General features: G+C 60.0%; 1 protein-coding gene across 2 annotated transcripts in view; it reads right to left on the reverse strand.

Moving 5' to 3' along the window:
• Nucleotides 1–550: 550 nt before the first annotated feature.
• LOC134521916 (START domain-containing protein 10-like) overlaps nucleotides 551–23,411 on the reverse strand; it is a 48,333-nt gene continuing 25,472 nt past the window's right edge. Inside the window, exons 1-6 of one of the 2 annotated variants that reach the window (XM_063349025.1) lie at nucleotides 6,083–7,705; nucleotides 2,594–2,741; nucleotides 2,372–2,475; nucleotides 2,137–2,254; nucleotides 1,800–1,852; nucleotides 551–1,526 (exon numbers count right to left, since the gene is read on the reverse strand). In XM_063349025.1, coding sequence (XP_063205095.1) covers nucleotides 1,314–1,526; nucleotides 1,800–1,852; nucleotides 2,137–2,254; nucleotides 2,372–2,475; nucleotides 2,594–2,741; nucleotides 6,083–6,247 — 801 coding nt within the window. In that variant the 5' untranslated portion in view covers nucleotides 6,248–7,705 and the 3' untranslated portion in view covers nucleotides 551–1,313. Of the gene's footprint in view, nucleotides 1,527–1,799; nucleotides 1,853–2,136; nucleotides 2,255–2,371; nucleotides 2,476–2,593; nucleotides 2,742–6,082; nucleotides 7,706–23,411 lie in introns of those variants that run through there. The other variant, XM_063349026.1, reaches the window with a different exon arrangement.

Below are 23,411 nucleotides of genomic sequence, written 5' to 3' on the forward strand. Positions count from 1 at the left end.
CACCACTGTCAAGGCAGAGCTCTGTCTGTGAGACCGGCTGCCACGTCCTGGCCATGTCCCCTGGTCTTTATCTTGCTAGGACAGGTCTGGAGCTGAGCAGCCCAGCACCATCAGCGGAGACGGCCCCGTTTGCATTGGCCTTGCACAGATCAAGCTAAAACCCATCTGGGGCAGGAGCCCAGCAGGCAGCATTGGAGCGTGGGGGCGAATACTTGGACGGAAAATCCAGCATTTGTCAGCGTATTCCCCCAGCGGTGTCTGTCTAGACTAACTTCCCGTTGTCCGGTGGAAGCTGCCCCGTGCCTACAGATGCTCACCCGCGTGCGTGTGGGTGTGTGGACACCAGCATTCACCTCTCCGGCTCCACTGCTGGCTACCTTGCTCCCTGCTGAGGGTCACCCCTGGGTGCTGGGAAGGCTGTGCTCCTGTCCCACCCAGGACCTAGCGCCTGGACAACCTCAGGGTAGGCTCAGCGCCAGTTTCCTCGCCATCCCGTGCCAGCCCAAAGCTCTCTCGCACACACACCAACCCGTTTATTGTTGTGCCGGAAACCACAGCAGCGGCAAACACCGAGAGAGTGGGGACAGAGGCTGCCCAAGACCCCACTGCCAGGGCAAGCCCCCCCCCGCCACCAAACACCACCTAGGGAAGGGGTCCCCAGAGCCAGCTGGGCTAGAGCCAGCCTGCAGAGGTGAGCCTGATGACCAGGAGAGGACCTGGGAGGGCTCCCTGAGATGGGGGTGTGGGGTCACACAAAGCCTTGAGGGGGACTTGGTGGGCTGGAAGGGGGCCAGTGTGATTGTGGGTCTGGAAGACCCAGACCTTGGGCCAGAGAGGATCAGTCCAAGCTCTGTTCTTCCACAAAGCCTGGTCAGGATGTCCCAGAGACCCCCCACTGCTGGACCTTTGCGGGATACCCCTTACAGTGGGAAGCTCTTACAGTGGCAAAGGGATATACTGGTGCCAGGAAAGCTCCTACCCACCCCATGAAGGGTTGTCACTCTCTTGCCCTGCCCAGCATCTCTTTGGGGCACCCGCTCCCACTGCTAGCTCTACCTCCTCCATGGGGACATCTCCATGGGCCCCCATGGGCGCAAGGGGGACCAGAGTACCTGTCCTCCCTCTTTCTAGCACCCGTGCTATAGGTTCCCATGGGACAGTACCCTGCTGCCTGTGTAGGGGGAGTCTATGATGAAGAAGATGGAGAGCAGATGTGATTATTGGGGTGCAGGGGGCCATATTCTCACCCAAACCCCCCATATGCCAAGCCCAATCATGAGGGGGTTGCCCTGCAAGAGGGCTGTGGCAAGGGCTCAGGCCTCATGGTCACTGGTGCTCAGGTGGTCCTCGGTCAGCCCCGTCTCGTCGATGTTCTCCAGTGAGTCGGCGTGTTGCACTGAGAGCTCGGCGAGGCTGACACTGGGCAGTGTGTTCTGCTCCGGGTACACCCAGGGCTTGTATCCGGGGTCATGTTTGCGTTTCCATTCCGGGTACTTCAGCCCAGCCTTGTAGATCTTCTTCATTGCCTGTGGGCAGAGTGGGTCCAGCCTGTCACAGTGCCCTAAGTCCCCAGTGGGGATGAAGCCACCCCATGGGCACAGCTCCCAGCTTCCTCATTGCTTGCTTTTTGGGGGTGCTGGGAGGGGATGGAGGTCTGGCTTGGACCACACAGCCTCAGCAGCATGCCCGGTGCATGCCCTGCGAGCCCTGGGTCACCCAGCACCCATCCTGCCCCTACCTCAGGGACAGCTCATCCCTCACACCTGTGCATCCCACCACCGGCCACGCACCCTGCTTACCTTTGGTGCCACAAACTGGGAGACACGGTTCACCACCCATTTTGGCAGCGACCCTGCAAAAACCCAAAGCCCCACCACTCAGTCAATCTGGGCCAGCCCCAGAGGAGGCACCATGAGCCTACCGTGCCCCGTGCCAGACTGATCCCCACCAGGGCTGATGGCACCTGCCCCACACTGTGCCCTGGGAGGGGACCTCCTTCTTCCCTGGGTTGTCCCCACTTCCCAGTGCCCTCTGGACCTCCAGGTGATGGAAAGCCATGATGGGTCAGCTCTGGGAGTACAATGGGACCCATCCCCAAAGAGGCATGCTGTACCCTCCCCTCCTGCTGGCACTCACCACGAGGGTCCACCTGGGTGAGATAATAGAGGACACAGGCACCATCACCATTCGCCTTGATCAGGTATCCTGTCTGCAGGGACACAGCCCTCACAAAATCCTTCCGGGGTGGGTATTTCTGCAGAGAGATGTCATTCACCTCAGAACCTGTCCAAGCCATTGACCAGCCCTGCCTGTGCTTGGTGGCCCATGGGGCCAGCACCCCTGCCAGGGCTGGGGCCGGCTGGGGGCTCACCGGGTGCTTGACGCTGTAATTGATGATCATGTAGTCATTACCCAGGGGCAGCCAGGAGCGTAGGGTGACGAAATCCCGGTTCTTCAAGGGGCTTGGGCATTTCCCTGTGGACAGACCTTGTTACACCCCAACCCATTGCCACCATGGCCCCACATCCGTGCATGCAGCTGGGGGGTCAGGGAGGAGGGCCCTGGTGGTCCCCAGGGGCTGGGGGATGCTCACAAGAGTAGTATCCCACATCAGCATTAACGGTCAGGCGCCCGATGTCGTAGGTCTCGATCATGTTTGAGTCCCATTTCTTGCGGTAGCGGGTGTCGTGCAGCACATCATAGAGCGTCTCAGCAGGGACATCCTTGCAGGAGATGCGGGTCTGTGGGGAGATGGGCAGTTGGGCAGGGGGGCAGCACCCACCCTCGGAGCACAGAGCTGTGCCCATCTGGGGACAAGGACTTCAGGCTGTTTCTGTGTGTGGTGGCATGGCCCTGTGCTGCTATAAAGCCACGTGGACGTGTGCCATGGAGGATGCTCTGCATCTGCTTCAGGCCAGGCCAGGCAGAGCCACCAGCCCCACTGTCAGCACGCAGCAGTGCAAAGGCAGGAGGGCAGCAGGGGCAGAAGGACCCTCTGGCCTCAAACGGAGCCAGCGGGTGGTCCAGGCTCTGATGCTGGGGTACCCCAAACCCAGCCCTGTCCCCTCACCCCATGTTCCTGGAGGGCAAGCAAAGGGATGTTCCTGCCCTGGCACAATGCTCTCGGGTGCAGGGTCCAGTCCGGGATGGTTGGTGGGGCCTCGGCTGTAACTGGAGCCGTGGAGCTGCCCGACCGCGCCAGCGAATGCATTATTGATGAAGCTGGCCGCCCTGCTCCTCTCAATGTTGGGAGGAAGGAGATGTCATACGCTCCTTGTTAGAGGCCTTGCATCTTTGATGAGGTGTTCAGCAGGGCCGTGTAATTGGAGATGGCCCTCTGAACATGGCAGGTCCCATCAATCTCAGGCAAGCTTTCCCTGCTGGCCTGGGTGATGTTTTCTGCCTGGTGTGTTGGACTCGTGCCCAGGACAGGCTTGGAGATGTGCTGCACTCCCTGGGCCACCGTGGAGGAGTATGTGGGAGCACCCAGCCACCTCCTCCTGCTCCTCCCCCCCAGCCACCCCTGCCAGCTGGGTCTGGAGGTGCTGATGCTGCAGGGTGAAGGATACCTCCAGATGCAGTTGGAGCTCATGGTCCTCCTGGACTCATGGAAGCTCTAGTCATCACAGTGGGACCGTCACAGCCTTGCAGTCATAAAATCCTCCACTAAAACCTGTCCACCACCCCTCTTCAGCCATGAATGAACAGAGGCTGCACAACAGCTTCAGCAGGCACAGCAAGTAGTCAACTGGGACGGGGAAAGTGCAGAGCCCAAACCCAGACCATCCACCTGAATTCAGGTGGAAAAAATCCCAAGCTCCAGCTGCTCAGGGACTCTCCAGGTTATGCCTGCATTAATGGAAAGACTGGGGCTCTTCTGACCCCCAAGCCCCAGCCTGTGCAGCTCAGGTCTCCTGCACAGACTGGGTGGGATCCTCCATCCCACATTTCTGGAAGGGTCCCTGGGCAGTGCTAACCCCTTCACTGTACCCAGGTACTCTCCAGAGCAGGAAAAAGCCTCACCAGGGAGGTATTACTTGCAATGAACCTGGCTGGGCCATGGTGCTCAGACCCCCATGAACCTTCCCGGGATCCCCTCTCTATGGGGCTTGGTGACGGTGGCAAAGGGGGATATAACTGCATCCCCTCTGCTGGGCTGTGTTTGTTTGAACTTGGCTGGACTTCACGAGGTTCCTGCCAGCCCATCTCTCCAGCCCGTCCAGGTCACGCCGAGCAGCAGCCTTGTCTCCAGCACTGCAAACGCTCTCCACAGTGCTGCCTGCTGAGAGGGCACTCGATCCCATCATCCCAGTAACAGGGCGAGACCCAGCAACTGGCCACCATCTGGACTCTGCACTGCTGACCACCATGCCATGAGCCTCGTGGTGAGCTGGTTTTCCACACACCTCATAATCCGCTTCTCCAGTCCAGATCTCACCAATGTGGTGACGAGGAGACAACAGGAAACCCTGTCAAAGGCTTTACAGAAGTCAAGGTTTGGGGCTTTCACTGTTCTGCCTGTACCCACACAGCCAGTCCTATCAGTCAGGCTGGTCAAGCGTGATTTACCCTTGGTAGGTCCCTGCTGCTGTTACCATTGCCCTTGTCCTTCAGAACATGGCTTCCAGGAGGATGTTCTCCATCACCTTCCCAAGGATGGAGGTGACACAGCAGCCCATAGTGGCCTGGAGCATTCTTAACCTTCAGGAAGATGGATGTGATATTTGCCTCTCTCTAGCTATCGGGGACCTCCTGCAGTCACCAGGACTTTTCAAAGAGGCATTGGCCAGATCCTTCAGCTCCCCCTGGTGTATCCTGCCCAAACCTGTGGACTTGTGCATGCCCAACTGACTTAAGTGCTCCCTGATCCTACCCCAGAAGCTCTTCCCCAGATCATGGTGGCAAGGTGGCGTGAATTGCAGCTACACCTCTGCAGAAAGCGTTGCTCCTCCTCCTCACCTTGACCCTGAAGGGCCTTCATCCATGGCAGCATTGCAATGACTGTGTGCTCCACTCCACAGCTGCACATGCTGGTGTGCAGGCATCCAAGATGGGCTGCCAGTTACTCTGTGTTCAGGAGAGCGGTGCAAGAGCCTCCTCCAGCATACTGTACCCCAGGCACCTCCTCACCACTTCTCCATGCTTTCCCTGCTCTTCAGGTCGTAGTGACCCTTCCCTGGCACTCCTAGGTGAAAGGCTGTCTGTCCTGTAGGCAAGATGCTCCGGCCCTACTTGCTTAGGCGGATCCCATCCCTGACCAGCAGTCCTGATGGTGGCCAGAAAAGTCACAGCCCTGCCTGTGACACCAGCCATGGGACCAAGCATTGACCAGAGGATGCTCTCAAGCAGGGCTTACCCTGTAACAGGGCTCCCATCCCCCTTGGCTCCCATCTCCTTTGCCCCCAGCACCCTGTAAACACTCTTGATGTACTCAGGGTCACCTGGCAGTGTCACTGGTGCCATGTAGATGAGCAACAAGGGGTAACAACCTGAGGGATGGTTGAACCTCTGTAGCATCCCAGGTCTGGCCCCTGGCAAGTAACAAACCACGCGAGACAGCACATGGGGGGGTGTCTTAAACTCTCTGGGATGCTCAACCAAGTGCAGGATGGGAGGTGATGTGCCCCAGGATCAGGATGGTGTGACCAGGGGAGAGGCAGCAGGGAGGCATCCCGCCAGCCTGTCTCACACCCGGGGGCTGCCGGCAAGGCCGTCTCCATAATGTAATTGATCCCAGGGTCTTCCCGCCTGTGTCTGCACCATGGGCAGCCGCAACGTGAGCCCACATGTGTGCGTGCATGCATGGCAGGACACCGCAGCGGGCATCCCAGCAGGTCGAGAGGCTAAAGCCACAGGGCAGGCAGCGAGAGCCTGCAGAGAATCTTGCCAGCTGGGGAAGCGCCTCTGGGGATCTAACCCTGCCAGCCCCGCCATTTGGGGCAGAAACACCCCCAGGTAGGCTGGACAAGGGTGCTGTGCACTCCCAGGATGGGCCAGCACACCAGGGACCCTCGGGAGCAGCTGGGCACGCAGCCTGGGGAGGGAAGGGCTGGCGATCCTGCAGCCGCCGGCGTCTGCTTACCTTGATTTTCTGCACGGTGCAGCTTTCCTCCTGGCCCTGACTCCACACGGTCACACCAGCCTTGTTATACCGACAGTGCCAGCCCTCCAGGCTCTCGCACTGATCCCTGAAGGAGCTGAAGTCGGAGTCATCTGGAATATAAACCATCTCTCCTCCTCTGGACATGGGGCTGAGCTGCCAGACCCAGGATGCGGGCACCGGCTGCAGGCAGGCTCTTTCTGCCTCACCTCCTGGGAAACCTGGCTCTGCCCTTGAGCTCTGCCTTGCTGGGTGCCTCCTGCAGCTCACATCATCCTCCGAGCCCTGAGCCTGTGCCCCCGGAGCGGACACCAGCCGCCCAGGCACACCGGGATGGGAAGAGACCTCCAGCCACCCCGGCCACGCTGCGCCGCACAGAGCAGCAGGGAGGAAGGCTCTTTCCCTGCAGTTGCTATCGCAGCTGCTGGGAGCTCAGATGTCTTCTCTGGCTGGCTAACCAGGATCACATTTCTCTCTGGCTGGCTGGCAGCTCCTCTATTATTCAGCAGGTAGCAGCACGCAGGTGGCTCGGTTTTCAGGGTAGAGCTGCCCCAGGCTCCCTGAGCCCCCCGGCCCTGCCGGCCCCGCTCTCCCCTCGCTGGCACACTAACAATCTCTGTGCCTGACTTTGCAGCACCAGCTCACTGGCGGGATCAGCTGATCACCTGCCAGCAGCCCGGCGGAAGAGATGGGCTTCAGCATCGGCAGGATGCGGGCCAGCGCGGGTCCTGACACGCCTGGGATGGGGCCATGGTCCAGTGCACAGGACCTTGGCCGTCAAGGTGTCCTGGGTCTGCAGGGTGGGCTCCTGGCGTGGGAAAGGGAAAGAATTTGCAGGTGGGGAGGTTGGCCCTCACTGGGCTCACGGGATCCTGGTGATGCTGGTGGGAAGGGACCCCTGGGGGTCTCTAGCCCACTCTCCCACTTGGAACAGAAATGCCACCAGATGGGTAACGTCATCCATGGCTTTACCCAGCTGTGTCTTGAAGGACGAACTTGCTGTACCTCCCTGGTGGCACGTCCCACAGCTGTACCACCTCCCCAGGAAAAAAATAATAATTCCTACTGTCCAACCTGAAGCTGCAATTAAAGTCCTTTGTTACATCTCATGCCCTACCAAGAGAGCGTGGCTCTGTTCCCTTTGCATCTGCCCTCCAGGTAGCTGCATGATGCTGATAGATCCCAATCCACCCCTCTTGTATTCTCAGGCCCCAGCCCTGCCAGCAGCAACTCCTGGTCCCTCTCCACCTTCTCCACCTCTCCCTGAACTGGGGGGCCAGTCCAGGCACAGCATCCAGCTGGGGGTTTTCTGGTCCTGTGCAACCCATTCTCTCAGGCTGCTAGCCACACTCCACCTCATGTCGCCCAGGATGCAGCTTGTCCCAGTTGTTCAGCCTCTTGTCCAGGACCTTGTCTGGGACCTTGTCCCCGGTCCTTTTCACTGGGACCCTGCTTAACCCCTCAGTCCCCAGACTGGGTGAAACCTGGGGTTATCTTGCCCATCTTCTTGGTGTCCACAAGGTTTCTGTTGACCTGAATTTTGAATTTCTTGGGGTCCACCTGGACCAAGGCTCTGCTATTTGTTGCACATGCACTCCCCTTAGTTTAGCCTCACCTGCAAGACAAGGGTGCAGTTGTCTTCTCATCTGACCTTCTGATGAGGATGGGGAACATGGCCCCAGTACTGGCCCTGGGGCACCCCATTTGAGACCAGTTGCCAGCTGGGCATCAAGGCATGGGCAAAAACTCATGGAAGGGAGAACAGGGAGAAAGCTGGAGAGCTGCAGCCACTCATAAAGTCTTGCCTGGGAAGGAAGGCTGCCTGCAGTTGCCCACACTGTGCCCAGGGGGGTGGTGGAGTCACCATCCCTGAATGTGTTCAGGAGTCGTTTAGACGTGGTGTTGGGGGATATGGTGTAGGGGAGAACTTTGTAGAGTGGGGTTGATGGTTGGACTCGATGATCCCAAGGGTCTTTTCCAACCTGAAGGATTCTATGATTCTATGGTGGGCTGAGCAACTGCTCCTCCATGCAGCATTGCTTGTTGTGGAGCTGTGCTCTGGGTGCCATGGCCATCTACCAGTCAGGCAGAGCTGCCAAGCGCCACGCTTGGTTAAAGAGCTGCCGCAGTGGGCAGGGAGTGGCAGATCCCGAATTGGGGACAATGCAGAGGAAAGACCTTGGAGTGGCCTTGGGGCTGCAGAGCAGGGAGCAAGCAAAGCTGGACGGATTTATGGTCTAGGGCTGTCTAACACCATTGCTGCGCATCGGGCTGCACAGGAGCATGTGTGTGAGCATGTGCACACCTGTGTGTCCACGTGCAAGCGTGTGCAGTCATCCCAGCCCCTGCAAGAGCTGGACTTAGCCTGGAGTGCGTGGGGGAAGGTGGGACCTGAGTCTGGGGGCTTTGTGGCTCCAAAGGATGCCCATGGAGTGAAAGAAGGGAGGACACGGCAGTCCTGGGGATGGAGGAGCTTGGACCAGCTGTGTGGGAAGGAGCAGACGGCCTGCCCAGCATCTTTGAAGCAGGAACCAGCCCTGCCTGGGCACACTTGTCTCTGCACCTGAGGGATGGCAGCATTTCTCTGTCAGTGGGTCAGGCTGGAATCTTGAACAGAAAATGCTTTCTTCTTTTCTGAAGGTGGTCCTTGAGGTCATTGTTGAAGCTGGACAACAACACAGCCACCCAAAAGCTTGCTGGTCACCATCACATGTCCCCTGCAAGCTACCAGCTGAGATGAGATAGGTTTCCATGACCCATTTGCCCCAGGAAGAACGCCCATGCATTGCCCTCCACTGGGTTTCTTGAGGGCAGAGCTGAGGCCAAAACTCAAGGCGGGGGTGAACAGGGAACACCCACACATCCATCCATGCCCCTGTTTGCTGTGCCAGCCCCTGGGATGGTGCCTGGCAGTGGCCCCCCACCCACCCACCTGTGCTTTGCCATCGATGCCATCTGATTTTGCCAGCCTGGATGCTCTGAACCCCCCGCCCTGCCTTTGCCCGAGGGAGATGGTGCTGCCCCCTGCCCAGCTCCCTGGGAAATGGTGCCAGTGATGAGACCCTGCACAGGGGACAAGGAAGGGACACAGCAGGGCTGGAGAGAGAGATGAAGGTGACTGTATCAAACACAAAGCAACACGTTACCGCAACCTTCCCTCCGTCACATCTTGTTTCACTTCTCTTTGTGAGCATTGAATATAAAACATCCCGTGGCTGAAGCCGACTTGAGTTCTCAGCCAAGCAGTGGCTATCTCAGGAGCAATGTGACACCATCTTGTGGGGTGTCCCTAAGGTACAACAGTCCCACCCTTCCCATCCTCCGCAGAGGAAGTGGCAGGAGCTCAGCAGACGGGAGGGAGGAAATTAGGGATGCTTCTCTGGAGGCATTAGAGCTGACACCCTAGCAAGACTTGAGCCTGAGGAAGATGGACTTTATGGGCTGGTCTTACACCAGTATCTGTTAGCAGGGAGCTGCCTGGGCTCTGGGTGTGTCCCCATTGCATGGTGTCTTCCAGGCCCTGCTGCAGGGGCTGGATGAACCTGCACCCTGGGGTTAGTGGTGTAACCCCACTGTCCTGCAGCATCCAGCAGCTGGTGGTAGTTTGGCATACCTGGTTGAGTTGGACACTGGCTTTCATTAGCCATGGGACTCCAGCAGCTCGTGGTGGCCCAATGGCTCGCATGGGGTTACACTCCCTGGGCTGTCAGCATGGCTGTGCTCCATGTCTGTCTTCCCAAGTGAGAAATGCAGCATGAGCTGACAGGATTGCTCTTCACAAGGTTGTCCCATCCCTGGGCTGCTCTTCCAGGGTACTGCTGAGATGGGTCCGTCTGCTGTGAGCACGCAGGGTCCTGCTCTTGACCACGCTCTGTCACTGTGCATGGGCAGTGGGGAATGACATGAGAGACCATCACACTAGCAGCCCCTGGGATCCCTGCCTGGACTGTGGCCACCAACTTTGTGAGCAGGGCCCTCTGGTGGGGCCAGGGCATGGTGAGGGTACAGTGAGGAGGGTGCAGCTCCCATCCTGGCTGTGTCCAAACAAGGTCTTTCTTGCTCCTTCCTCCTTCTCTTTTCAGTCTCCAGGTCAAATTTCTAAACTTTCCAAGTGTCTTTACAGACTCTAGAGCCAGGAAGTGGGAGTTGAACGCTGGGAGTGGGGTTGCAGGGCTTTGTGTGTGGGTGTTCACGGCTCCACTAACAAGCTCGGATGCCTCAGCAGAATGAGCTCCAGCCTCTCCAGAGCTGGAGAAGAGCATCCAATCCCCTCTGCATTGACCACTCCTGCTCTTCTGAGAATTGGCTTTGAAAGGCTTTGCAAATGGAAATGGAAAATGTTCTTTTCTATGGAAAACAGTTGTGCTTTGGCTTTATATGAACCACAGCGGCAGCTCCCCTCAGATCCTTGTTCCACTAGGGTTTATCTGCTGGGGCATGAACAAGAGAGTTAGGAGGAAAAGGTAGAGATGGGCTGAGAGTTTCCTAGCCTGGAGAAACCCAGCTGGAGAAGTTAGGAAGGCTTACAGCCAGCCACACAGCATTAGGAGGTAGTGGCTGGGAGGTGAAGATCTTCCAGGATGGGAGTCAGAAGGTGTTAAGCTCCTGAAAGACATCAGCTCACCAGCTCTGGCTAGGCTGCCTCCCCTTTGAGGGACACAGCGAGAAGCAGGAAAGCCAGGGAAAAGCGAGATCCTGACCCAGGAGTGGGGCAGGCATGAAATACTGCAGGGCTGCAGGGACCCTTGGAGCCCTGGGAGACCCCAAAGCCCCAGGCCTGCAGGGACCCCTGGATGCCAAGCGTGGTCCCAGAGTCCCAGGACTTCAGGGACTACCCCAGAGTCCCAGGGCTGCAGGGACTACCCCAGAGTCCCAGGGCTGCAGGGATCCACAGGGGACTGAGTGAGAACCCAGAGCCCTGGGGCTGAGGAGACCCCTGGGACCCCAAAGCCCCAGTGACATCTAAGCCCTGGGGCTGTGGGAGGCCCTGGGGCCCTGATGAGACCCCAAAGCCCCAGAGCTGCAGGAACCACAGCATCCTAGTGAGACCCCAGAGCCCAGGTGAGAGGCCAGAGGCCCAGGGCTGGAGGGACCCCTGGATGCCAAGTGTGGTCCCAGGGTCCCAGGATTTCAGGGACTTCCCCAGAGTCCAGAGCTGCAGGGACCTGCAGGAGACCAAGTGACACCCCAGGGCCCTGGAGCTACAGAGACCCCTGGGATCCCAGGGAAACCTCCAAAGCCCCAGAGCTACAGGGACCCCAGGGTCTTGGTGAGACCCCAGAGCCCAAGTGAGAGCCCAGAGCCCTGGGGCTGGAGGGACCCTTGAATGACAAGTGTGGTCCAAGAGTCCCTGGACTTCAGGGTCTGCCCCAGAGTCCCGGGGCTGCAGGGACCTCCAGGGGACTGAGTGACACCCTGGAGCCCTGGGGCTGCAGAGACCCCTGGGGCCCCGATGAGACCCCAAAGCTCCAGAGCTGCAGGGACCCCAGGGTCTTGGTGAGACCCCAGAGCCCCGCTGAGAGCCCAGAGCCCCAGGGTTGCCCCAGGGACTCACAGGGGCCCTGGTGAGACCACAGAGTGCCGGGCCTGCAGGGACACTGGGGGTCCTGGAGCGACCCCAGAGCATCTGGGCTGCAGGGACCCCCCAACCATGTACCCATCCAACCCAACCAAGGTAAAACTCGGCTTCAAGTCCCTGGGGCAGTGCTACGCCATGCCCCGCAGGAGGACAACGTCCCCCATAACGGTGACATCCCCAAGCCAGGGCCACCGTGCCCGGGGACCCCACTTTGGGCTGTGCCACTCGCCCGGCGTGTGCAGTCTGGTGTTCGCCCACTGGGTGTCACGCGTGCTCCACGGACCACAGCGACTGGGACATGGCCAGCATCAGGGAGAAACCAGGGAAAGGGACAAGATGAGGGACAAACAGAGGAGTAGTGCCATGCCCGCGGAGGGGTCAGCCACAGCTCCCCTACAGCCACCAGCCGCGGAGGAGATGTGTCCCCCTTGCTCCACGCCGATGCCACCAGTGCGTCCACGGAGGTGGAGGTGATGGCTGGGGCTGTTTCTGACCTGAGTCCCCCACCCTGGCGCCAGGCGGGTGGGGGCTGCTCCCCAACATGCCCTCCCAGAGTAGAGTTGGCAGTGCCTTCACCCCCCTCCCTGTGCGAGATGTCCCCCGCTGCTCTGAGCTGTTTTGTGGCACCCCAGGAACAGACAGGTCTTGCCAGCTCAAAGCTGAGGGTTTGGGGTGATTTGCACCTCCGTTTCAGCCTCTCGGGACACTCAGTATTACTGGACCCAGTTAAAGGTCCCCATCACAGTGGCTGTGCTGGGGACACGCTCCTCTCAGTGCCAAGGAGCCCAGAGAAGGGACCTCCCCCCTTAAATTTTGCCGTTAAGCAGAGGATGGGATGAAGACCCACAAACTTTGCTCCTCCTTCTTGTTCCTACCCTGCGCTGCCGTTGCATCCTTCCTGCTCTCGGCAGGGTCTGCGCAGCCGAGCCCATGCACAGTGGCCCCCTCAGCCGCCCCGAGCCCTCCCAGAGAAGGGGACAGGGCAGGGACATCATTGTCACCCTGCACCTGGGGACCACGAGCTTCTGTATGCTTTAGCACAGACTCTTTTCTGCCACTTTGGGAGCTTCTGGTGTCAAGGAAAATTGTGTGTTGGGGGGAATTGCTCCCCTCCAGCTCCCCTTGGAGGCTGGGACTCAGGACAGCCAGGGTGTCCAGCCCTGCTGTGTCCCTTCCTTGTCCCCTGTGCAGGGTCTCATCACTGGCACCATTTCCCAGGGAGCTGGGCAGGGGGCAGCACCATCTCCCTCAGGCAAAGGCAGGGCGGGGGGTTCAGAGCATCCAGGCTGGCAAAATCAGGTGGCACCGATGGCAAAACACAGGTGGGATGGGGGGAAGGCTGCCAGGCACCTTCCCAGGGGCTGGCACAGCAAACAGGGGCATGGATGGATGTGTGGGTGTTCCCTGCTCACCCCCGCCTTGAGTTTTGGCCTCAGCTCTGCCCTCAAGAAACCCAGTGGAGGACAACGCATTCGGGGGGGCTCCCTGGGGTGCAGAGACTGAGGAGAAAGATCCCACAGCAGGTCTGCCCCATTGGTGGTGGGGCAGAAGGTCCCTTGGGTGATGTGACTCCTCACACCTCCTGAGTACCTGTGTACCTCCCTGCCACTCCTCAGCACCCTCCTACAACTGGAGTCGTGCCAGGTCAGGGTCCTGCCCCATGAAGATGCTCCTCCAGCTACGTGCATCCCACATACCTGTGTGGACATGGACACTGCGCAGTGACACACCTCTGCGTGACACACAGTACAGAAATGGCAGCCCACAGTACGCATGATGCAGAGTTACCTGGGGCAAGTGCCCGCGTGGATGCAGCTGTGGGGCAGCGACCTGCCCAGGGGCTCCTGTTACACCCACAGACATGCAGCAGGTACCTATGAGTCCTTCACCCAACTGGTGGCACAGAAGCCATCACTGATATGGAGAACACACAGCAATGATGTATCTGGACATGTGTGTCAGCCATGCACATGTGGCCACCTGAGCATCACGTGTGTGGAACCACATAGAGCTGGTGTGACTTGCACCCCATGGCTCGGCAGTGCATCAGCCAGGGGCCCAGGGCAGCCCATGGATGCTGGGCACCCCCACCCTTGTGATGCACATACATGTGCATGCACACACATGTGCATGCACACATGGAGCACTGCAAACACGCTGTATGTGCGTGCAGGCACATGCATGCACATTGCAGCTGCTTCGGCATGCTTCTTGATTGATGCTCCTCAAAGGCTTCACCTTAAGCTCCCATCTCACTGAATCACAGAATGGTTTGGGTTGGAAGGGACCTTAAAGATCATCCAGTGCCACCCCCTGCCCTGGGCAGGGACACCTCCCACCAGACCAGGCTGCTCAAAGCCTCATCCAGCCTGATCTTGAACGCTTCCAGGGATGGGGCATTGACAGCTTCCCTGGGCAACGTGTTCCAGTGCTTCACCAGCCTTACAGTAAAGAATTTCTTCCTGATATCCAATCTAAATCTCCCCTCTTTCAGTTTGAGGCCGTTACCCCGTGTCCTGTCATTACATTCCCTGATCAAGAGTCCCTCCTCATCCTTCCTGTAGGCCCCCTTTAGGTACTGGCAGGCTGCTATAAGGTCTCCTCGGAGCCTTCTCTTCTCCAAGGGTCTCCGTCAGCCTCCTTGCTGCATCCTGCTCCCCACTTGCCTCCCACCACTGTCCCTGTACTGCAGCCTCGTGTTCCCCCTTCCCCAGCTCTCCCACCACATTACGCTTCTCTTTTTAGCTTAACCCTTCTGCTCAGAGCTGCTCAGAGCTGCCTCGTGTCACCCCTACCTTGTCTGCGCTGGGGAGTCCTTCCCTCCCCGTGGTACCCGCTGCCAGCCCGGGACCCTGTGCCAGCCCCCATCCGCCCAAACCCCGGCTCTGCCCCATAGCCCTTTTCCCAGCCTGGAAGATAGGGCTTCAGTGCCCGCAGCCCCACGGCTGCCAGGCCAGGGCTTGTTCGCACAGCGCCCCAGCCGGGCGTCAGGATGATTTAAAAGGACTGTGAAAAATGTAGTTATTTTTCCCCCTTTCAGCTGCAAGTCAATACTCGGGGAAGGATGTTTAATTATCTTCGTCACCCTCCTAAATCTCTTTATGAGAGGGTTTGGCTGCAAATCTCCACATCATTTCAAAGTTATTGGCTAGCGCGGTGCACAGCAGCACAGTAAATTAGCTGGTCAGAGCGGGCATGGGTGCCCCCCCCGCACTGCCCGAGCTTTGCACAGCTGTGCCAGTGCGGTTGGCAGTAGGGAAGCCCCCTGCTAGCCCGGGGGAGTTAGGGCTGGTGTCCCCTCCAGGCGTGGGCCCTGGTTGTCATGCCCTGGTACATGCCCTGACCCTGGGGGGTAGCTGGTGGCAATGCCACAGGCTGGCAGCTCCTGGGGTGTGCAGGACTAGGCAGGATCCAGGGGACACAGGATGGCCAGGACCACAGAATCACAGGGGTTGGACGGGACCTCTGGAGATCATCCAGTCCAACCCCTGGCAGAGCAGGGTCACCCACAGCAGGTGGCACAGGAACGCCTCCAGGTGGGTTTGGAATGTCTCCAGAGATGGAGACTCCACCACCTCTCTGGGCAGCCTGTGCCAGGGCTCTGCCACCCTCACAGCAAAGAAGTTCCTCCTCATGTTTAGGTGGAACTTTCCATGGTCAAGTTTATGCCCGTTACCTCTTATCCTGTCACTGGGCACCACTGAGAAGAGCCTGGCCCCATCCTCCTGACACCCACCCTTTAAGTATTTATAAGCATTGATAAGATCCCCCCTCAGTTGTCTTTTTTCCAGACTGAAGAGACGCAAATCCCTCAGCCTTTCTTCATCAGAGAGGTGTTCCAGTCCCCTCAGCATCTTGGTAGCCCTTTGCTGTCCCCTCTCCAGCAGTTCCCTGTCCTTCTTGAACCGGGGAGCCCAGAACTGGACACAGCACTCCAGGTGTGCCCTCCCCAGGGCAGAGCAGAGGGGGAGGACGACCTCCCTCCACCTGCTGGCCACACTCTTCTTGATGCACCCCAGGGTGCCATTGGCCTTTTTGGCCACAAGGGCACATTGTTGCCTCATGGTCATCCTGTTGTCCACCAGGACTCCCAGGTCTCTTTCTCAGAGCTGCCACTCCAGGGTGACCTCCTGCACTGTGAGGTCCATCCTTCTCCCTGTGGCACCGTACCCCCAGGACAGCCTTGCTGGGCTGGGGTCGTCAGGTGCCTGGTACCCCCACGGCTGACAGGACACCCCCGGGGTTACCCAGTTTGACGTGGACGAGGATGGGTCTGAGTCATAGGCACATCAAAGATGCCAGTTCCACTCAGCTGCTCTGAGCCCCCCAAACTCCCCATCCCTCCGCCTGGCACCCCCTCAAAGGCAGAGGGGAGAGCTGGTGGGTGTGCTGAGGCCCAGCGCGGTGCCCCCGGGGCAGGAGGTACCCGTCCCGTGGGCGCAGGGCTGGGTGCTGCAGGGGGGGTGGCTGCAGGCCAGTGGAGGCGCAGGAGGGAGAGCGGACACCGCCGTGCTCCCCAACCCCTCTGCTGCAGGGGTGGGGGGCACAGAGAGTGGGGTACAGCCCCCCCCCCCACCCAGCAGCATCCCTGGCAGGCAGCACCCAGCACCCAGCGTGCCCTAAGCCTCCCGTTCTCATGCAAAGCCAGCCGAGCCTGGGCTGGGCTGGAGGCCTGAGATACGCCGGAACAAAATGCCACCTTTCCCGATAATGCCTTTTATTGGACTAGGTGACACGCAGGCTTTAAGGGGATAGCAGGAGAATCCTCTCGGCTCATCCGCAGAAAGGATTTCCACAGCCCTCCTGGCGGCTTGTCACCGCTCGGCTGCGAGTCCCTGAAGAGTTATTACCTCCCGACGCAGGGCTCTGTCTGCCGGCAGCTGAATGGCGTCCCTGCCCCCTGTTTGCTGCTTAGAAAGATTACGCCGCCTTTGGAATAAGCTCCGCGGAGCGCCGCCGCCGCCGCATCAGACAGGGGCTAATCAGAAAATTAGCAGGGAAAGAAAAGTTTGTGGCAGGAACTTATCCGCGGCGCGGGTGCGTGCCGCTGCGGCTGCTCCCGCGCCCGCCCGCAGCCCTCGCCGCGGCTGCAGCAAAACTTCCCCGTGACTTGAGCGATGGAACTGGCTCCAAACGCGTGGGATGAGGAAGTGGTGCACACGCGCGCGCGCGCACACACACACACACACACGTGTGCGCTTGAGCACGTAGATAGGGTGTGCGATGCGCGCGCACACACAAGCAAACACACGCAGCCTCGTACACACATACGTCCGCCGCTGCATCCTTGGCACAGAGGTTTCCATACACGCGTGCACACGAAGGGCCCCGGAGATGCTGGGAGGGCTGGAGCCCCTCTGCTGTGGGGACAGGCTGAGAGAGCTGGGGGGGTTCAGCCTGGAGAAGAGAAGGCTCCAGGGAGACCTTAGAGCCCCTTCCAGTCCCTAAAGGGGCTCCAGGAAAGCTGGGGAGGGACTCTGGATCAGGGAGGGGAGCCATGGGACAAGGGGGAACGGTTTTAAACTGGAAGAGGGGAGATTGAGATGAGATGTGAGGCAGAAATTGTTTGCTGTGAGGGTGGTGAGCCCCTGGCCCAGGTTGCCCAGAGAAGCTGTGGCTGCCCCATCCCTGGAGGGGTTCAAGGCCAGGTTGGATGGGGCTTGGAGCAACCTGGTCTGGTGGGAGGTGTCCCTGCCCAGGGCAGGGGGTGGCACTGGCTGGGCTTTAAGGTCCCTTCCAACCCAAACCATTCTGTGATTCTACACACAGAGGCACGCCAACACTCACACTCATGCACGCACACGCACACAGACCTGTGCACATATACACACACATACACGTGCACATGTGTGCGTGCATCCCTGTGTACACAGACACGCGATTCCACGCTTGCACGTGCACTCACACACCTGCACTAAGAAGTATGGACCTGCGCACACCGGCACCTGCACACGCGTGTTCCTATACGCATGAACACATATGCATAAGTGCATACACACACATGCGTGGCCACATATGGGTGCCTCGGGACCTCTCCCATCTCCGGCTGAGCGGTGAGCAGGGGACAGGTGCTGCGCCAAGCCCACAATGTGCCACCGATGCCATGCCCGCTCAGGACAGAAGTGCATCCCACTCCTGCATTGGTGTGGCATCAGTCCCCATGCTGCGGTGCCACCCCAGGGACAGCCCCCAGGACACCCTTGGGTGGCCCATCCCGTCCTGTGCCACGGGGGTGGGCAGAGGGGGTGGCCCGTGGTGGGCGGGGGGCAGGGAGCCGTGCCGAGAGCAAACCCCCGGGAGTGGCGTGCAGGGGGTGATTAAAACGCGCTGTTTGTTTTATTTAAGCCCAAGCCTCAGGGAGAGTCACAGGGCACTGAGCTAGAAAATAGCATTTCCAGAAACTGCCTGCTGACACCTGGAGCCCTGACCTTTGCAAACTTCATTAGTGCCACCGAGACACCAGCGCGTCCCACCCGGGGGGCACCTGGAGGAGGATGGCAGGGACCCCTCCCCGCCTCCCCCACTCCCACCATCGCAGCCCCTCCGTGGATCCCCCAAACACATCCATGTCCCAGAGCGGGGACTTTCTGTGGGATGCCCTTGCCCCACGCGACTCAGCGCCGTGGCACAGCAATGGTGGTGGCACCGAGAGCTGGGGGACATGGACCTTGTCCCCCCAGGGGCTTTTGCCCCCAGAGCTGTGGCCAGTCTGGGGTGATACTGCCAGCACTACTCGGCCACGGCCACTTTTTGGGGATGGCTGATCCAGCCGTAGCAACAGTTGCTACGATCCCCTTTTCCCATTCCCTTTTCCCGACTCCAGCGACTTCCCATGGCAGCTCTGGCGCTGCTGGGGATGTGTTTACAGGCAATTAAAGCTCATTAATTGCGCAGAAGCAACAGAGGCCCCGTGGCAATGTGTGGGGGTGAATCCAGCAAGGGGGAGCGCCAGACCCGGCAGTCCCTGGCACCTCCAGGGTGGTTTGGGTGGGGCAAGGGGGGGGGTCTGCACCCGCCTGGGGTGGGATCCCAGAGCTGGCAGCAAAGCCTGCGTGATGGGGGGACGTGCGTGGGCATTGTGGTGAGTCTCCATCACCCACTCGGCAACCCCATGTGGATGTCCAAGCACTGCCCACATCAACCTCTGAGCCTCGGAAAGGGGGTCGAGCCCCCAGCTGCCGCCTCTCTCGGGGGGGTATCAGCTGAATCTCCCCTCCCCCCGGCAGCCTGGTGCTTTGCCGTGGGGGTGAAATGAGCTCCGCTTTCGACAGGCGTGAGCCGAGCCGGGGCTTGCTGGTCCTGAAGGATGCCAAACCGGGCACGGGCAACAGTGTGTGGGACGCGGTGCTCAGCCTCGCACATGGCAGGATAAGTTGTCCCTGGCAGGATAAGTCCCAGGCTCTCAGCTCCTTCCAGTACGGCAGAGCACCCTCCCCATGAATCCCAGCTGCTGGTGACCCCCAGCCATCCAGGGGACAGCTCGTCCCCCCACGAATGATGCAGGACCTCCTACCACAGCAGCACCCAATCCTCCCAGGACTGCACCCAGCATCCCGCATCCAGCAGCCGGGCGCATCCCGCATCCCGCACGTGTCTGAACAGAGCTGGCGCGGGCAGGTGCCGAGCTGCTGCTCCCGAGCTGCCGCGCCTGGGAAAAACAATAGCATTTGGTAGCAGGGGGAGAAAAACCTTCTCCTGAACGGATTGAAATGATGCTTTGATTGGGAACAGATGCGAGAGAAAAGGGGGGGAGGCAGGTACCCGTGCGGTTCCGGCACGGGGCCAGCCGCCAGCCTGCTGGCTGTTCCTTGCTGCTGGGAAGGGAAGAGGCCCCAGAGGCGGCTGGTGCTGGGTTTCCTGCTGTCCTGGCAGATCCAGGGACGCCGGGACACCCAGGGACCTGCTGGGTGCCAGCGCCAAGCACGGGAGTGGTTGGAGGATGCCTCGGCACATGGGATGCACCTGGCTGCTGGATGCGGGATGCTGGGTGCAGTGCTGGGAGGACAGGCTGCTGCTGTGGTAGGAGGTCCTGCGTCATTCGTGGGGGGACAAGCTGTCCCCTGGATGGCTGGGGGTCACCAGCAGCTGGGATTCATGGGGAGGGTGCTCTGCCGTACTGGAAGGAGCTGAGAGCCTGGGACTTATCCTTCCAGGGACAACTTATCCTGCCATGTGCGAGGCTGAGCCCTGCATCCCACACACTGCCGCCCGTGCCTGGTTTGGCATCCTGCAGGACCAGGACAAGAAGTGCGGTGGGGAGCATGGCGTGGCTTCCCCCTCCTCTTCCTCCTCTTCCTCCTCCTCCAGCGCAGGCAGCGGGGCTCAGCAAGATGAGCCACAGCTCTGCCGGGCTGAGGCCAAGGGCGCAGCTGAAAATAAAGGCTAATCACTCCGCTGCTGAAATTCGGTGCCCCCTGTCCTCCTGCCTGCGCAGAGGCTGGGGTGCGTGGGGCTGGGTCCTGGAGTGCTGGCAGAGGTACTCGGGGGCACGCTGCTGTCGATGGGAGATGGAGAGCAGCTCGGCATGACCTGACCCCAGCTCCTCCTCTGTCCTGTCCATCTCTCATCCTTGCCTATGGGGCTGTGGCCTCCTGGCCTCGCTCCCTTCCTGGCCGAGGCTGGCGTTGGGAGCGCGAGGGTGCAGGAGAGGTGTGGAGATGCCCGGTGCTGGGTCTGGGCTTGGATGGGCAAAGACATCCTGCACCCACCCGCCCTTTGGAGACCCCCAGATTCCCTTGGAAGGACCCACATAGGGTGATATTCCGAGAAGGTTCAAGCCTTTTCCCACTTAAAAGCCAGCTCCCAAGGCTGGGAGGCGGCCGTGCCGCTGTTCCTGGGGAAGGGATGCAGCACGGTGGGAAGGGAGGCAGAGCTCAACCAGCCTCCCTGCGAGGCTACAGGCACCCACCCAGCCCCACGCCGCCCCACTGCCCCACCGTGCTCTGCCCCGGGGCTGGGCAAGGCAGAGATGATGTAGGGCTATGTAGGGCTGCTCGCTGATCCCCAGGACCCAGGTTGGGAGGCGGCAGGAGTAGCCGGTGACAATTCCATGAGCCAGGGCATCGCGATGCCCAGCACCCTGGGGAAGCTGGGAAGGGCTTCATTGTGCCTCTCACCCCATCTCAGCACCGGGGTAAGATGCTTGGTCCCTTTTTAACCTTTTCTGTGGTACCGCTGCCTCCGCCGCGTGATTGCCACCGGGCTAGGTCCCCGCGCCCCCCGTCATCCGCAGAAGATCCAGCGGGAGGCAATCGGCAGGCGCACGCTGCGGAGCGGCGCTTTTCTTCTCTAATCTTCTTATTTCATTTTAGCATTTACAATACACCCAGCCGGTAATCCTGACATCAAACACGCCACGCGCACTTTCAAGCTGCACCGACGTCAGGCTCCGTGAGCGCTGGCAGGAGCTGGCAGCTCCGACGTCTCGAGATAACACGCAGAAGAAAGACAAGGCAAGCTGCTCTGCCAGCGTGACAAGCAGGCACCGGGTGCCGTGTCCTCCAGAGCCCTTCCCCAGGGTCACCCACAAGGTGTCCCCTCGGGGCTGTGGGGTCCCTCTGTTGGGGTGCCCTGGATGCTGGACCCATGGGAGATGGCATGGATGAGCTGAGGTGGGTGTCTGTGCCGTTCAGGGCAGGTTTGGTCTCTAGCGAGAGGTTGGAGTCAAAGTCATCCAAGCTGGCAGCCCAGGGGACAGGGGCAGATCTGGGTGTCCCTGCTGGTGGCCACCCACCTGCCTTCCTCCCCCTGGAGTTGCACACATCACAATGCCAGAATATCCTGGATGTTCTTCCCAGTCTTTACCTCACCTGAGCATCCTCAGCACAAGGACATGGACCTATTGGAGCGGGGCCAGAAGAGGCCACGGAGATGCTGGGAGGGATGGAACTCCTCTGCTGTGAGGACAGGCTGAGAGAGCTGGGGGGGTTCAGCCTGGAGAAGAGAAGGCTCCAGGGAGACCTTCCAGCCCCTTCCAGTCCCTAAAGGGGCTCCAGGAAAGCTGGGGAGGGACTCTGGATCAGGGAGGGGAGCCATGGGATGAGGGGGAAGGGTTTTAAACTGGAAGAGGGGAGATTTAGATGAGATGTGAGGCAGAAATTGTTTGCTGTGAGGGTGGTGAGCCCCTGGCCCAGGTTGCCCAGAGAAGCTGTGGCTGCCCCATCCCTGGAGGGGTTCAAGGCCAGGTTGGCCGGGGCTTGGAGCAACCTGGGCTGGTGGGAGGTGTCCCTGCCTGGGGCAGGGGGTGGCACTGGGCGGGCTTTAAGGTCCCTTCCAACCCAAACCGTTCTGTGATTCTATGGTCCTTCGGTGCCAGGGCACAGCACTGGACCTCGGCTGGGGTAAGTGGGGGACCCATCCTCAGTGTAGTGCTGTGCCCCCTCCCCAGTGGGAAGGCAGGTGGGGTGCAGCTGCATGATTTGTGTGGGGGGGGACAGTGTCTAATACCCTCTCTCCATAAGCACCACCAGCGATGGGGCTGTGCGATGCCATGGCACTGTGCCCCACATGGGGCTGTACCAGGGCTGGCCGCAGAAATCCGAGGGCCGGGCAGGTGGTGATGCTCAGAATCTTTTTCTCTGCTCCCCTGTCGCTGTCTCTTCTCTGTTGGTCACCAGAAATTTAGGTGGCAAATGCTGCCAGGGAAACATTCCCCTGCTCCAACCAGGTGCGGTGCAACCCCCGCCTCGTTGCAGAGACAGATCCGCCAGCGTTTGCTGAGTCCCCTGGGGTGGCTTTTGTTCCCCAGCCTGGTGTCCAGCACTGAGTTTCCAGCTGCTGGGAAATTCCTGGAGTTTTCTTGGAGCTGAAAGTCTCAGGGGGAGTGGATCAGGGAGAGGGAGAAAAAGGGCGGAAAGAGGCAAAAAAGACTGAGAAATCGTTTAATCCACCATCAGGCCCCATCAAGAGCGGGACATCTGCCCGGCTGCCTCTTATGGGTGGTTTCAGAGGGAGCCTGAGGCTCAGCGAGGCTTTGCCATGGCAGAGCATCCTAACGCCCTGTGCCCCAATGGTGCCCTGTGCCCACGCGGCGTTACCACCCTCTTCCTCAGCCCATGCAGGAGGAATGAGCCCAGCTCGTGCTCTGCCTGGTGCTGGCAGTGCGCGGAGGTCAATGGCTCATGTCCCCTCCGCCCCTGCCAGCCCCTTCCTTGGCATGCCCGAATGACGGCAGGCGGTCGCTCGCTGGGAGCAGCCCCGGCCCTGCTCCGCATGGTGGGGGGCACCACCCCGGAGGAATAGTCTCAGCTCTAATCCTTGTCTCGATATTTGGGATTTAATCAGCACTGAAGTAAGTAGCTTTTTTTTTTTTTTTTTGCTTCTAAGGCAGAGAAGAGCTGCGACTCTGTAGGAATTAATTTGCCTAATTAGCGTCTTTGGGAAGCTCTCCCTCCCGTGCATGTTCTGCCAGGGGGGAATTTCAGGGCTGGGGGACCCACTACTGAGGCAGTGCGTGGTGGGGGGGCTGCCCAGCGTGATGTCCGGACCCCCCCGCCTGCCAGGCCCGGGCAGTTCTGCCCCTGTGTCCCTGCAGGATCCGACCCGGGATGCAGACGTAGAGCATCATCCAGATGCCCAGCGCTGCAGCGGCATCTACCAGCCCCACGCAGTGCCGAGCCCAGCCGGCCACGGCGGGCACGGGCATCACGGGGCAGGGGACCGGCTGAGGGGGGTGCAGGAGCGGGCGACTGACAGGGAAGATGAATGGTTTTAATCACACCGCTTACAGGGCAC

This window comes from Chroicocephalus ridibundus, chromosome 11, assembly GCF_963924245.1.
Source record: "Chroicocephalus ridibundus chromosome 11, bChrRid1.1, whole genome shotgun sequence".
NCBI classification, from domain to species: domain Eukaryota; kingdom Metazoa; phylum Chordata; class Aves; order Charadriiformes; family Laridae; genus Chroicocephalus; species Chroicocephalus ridibundus.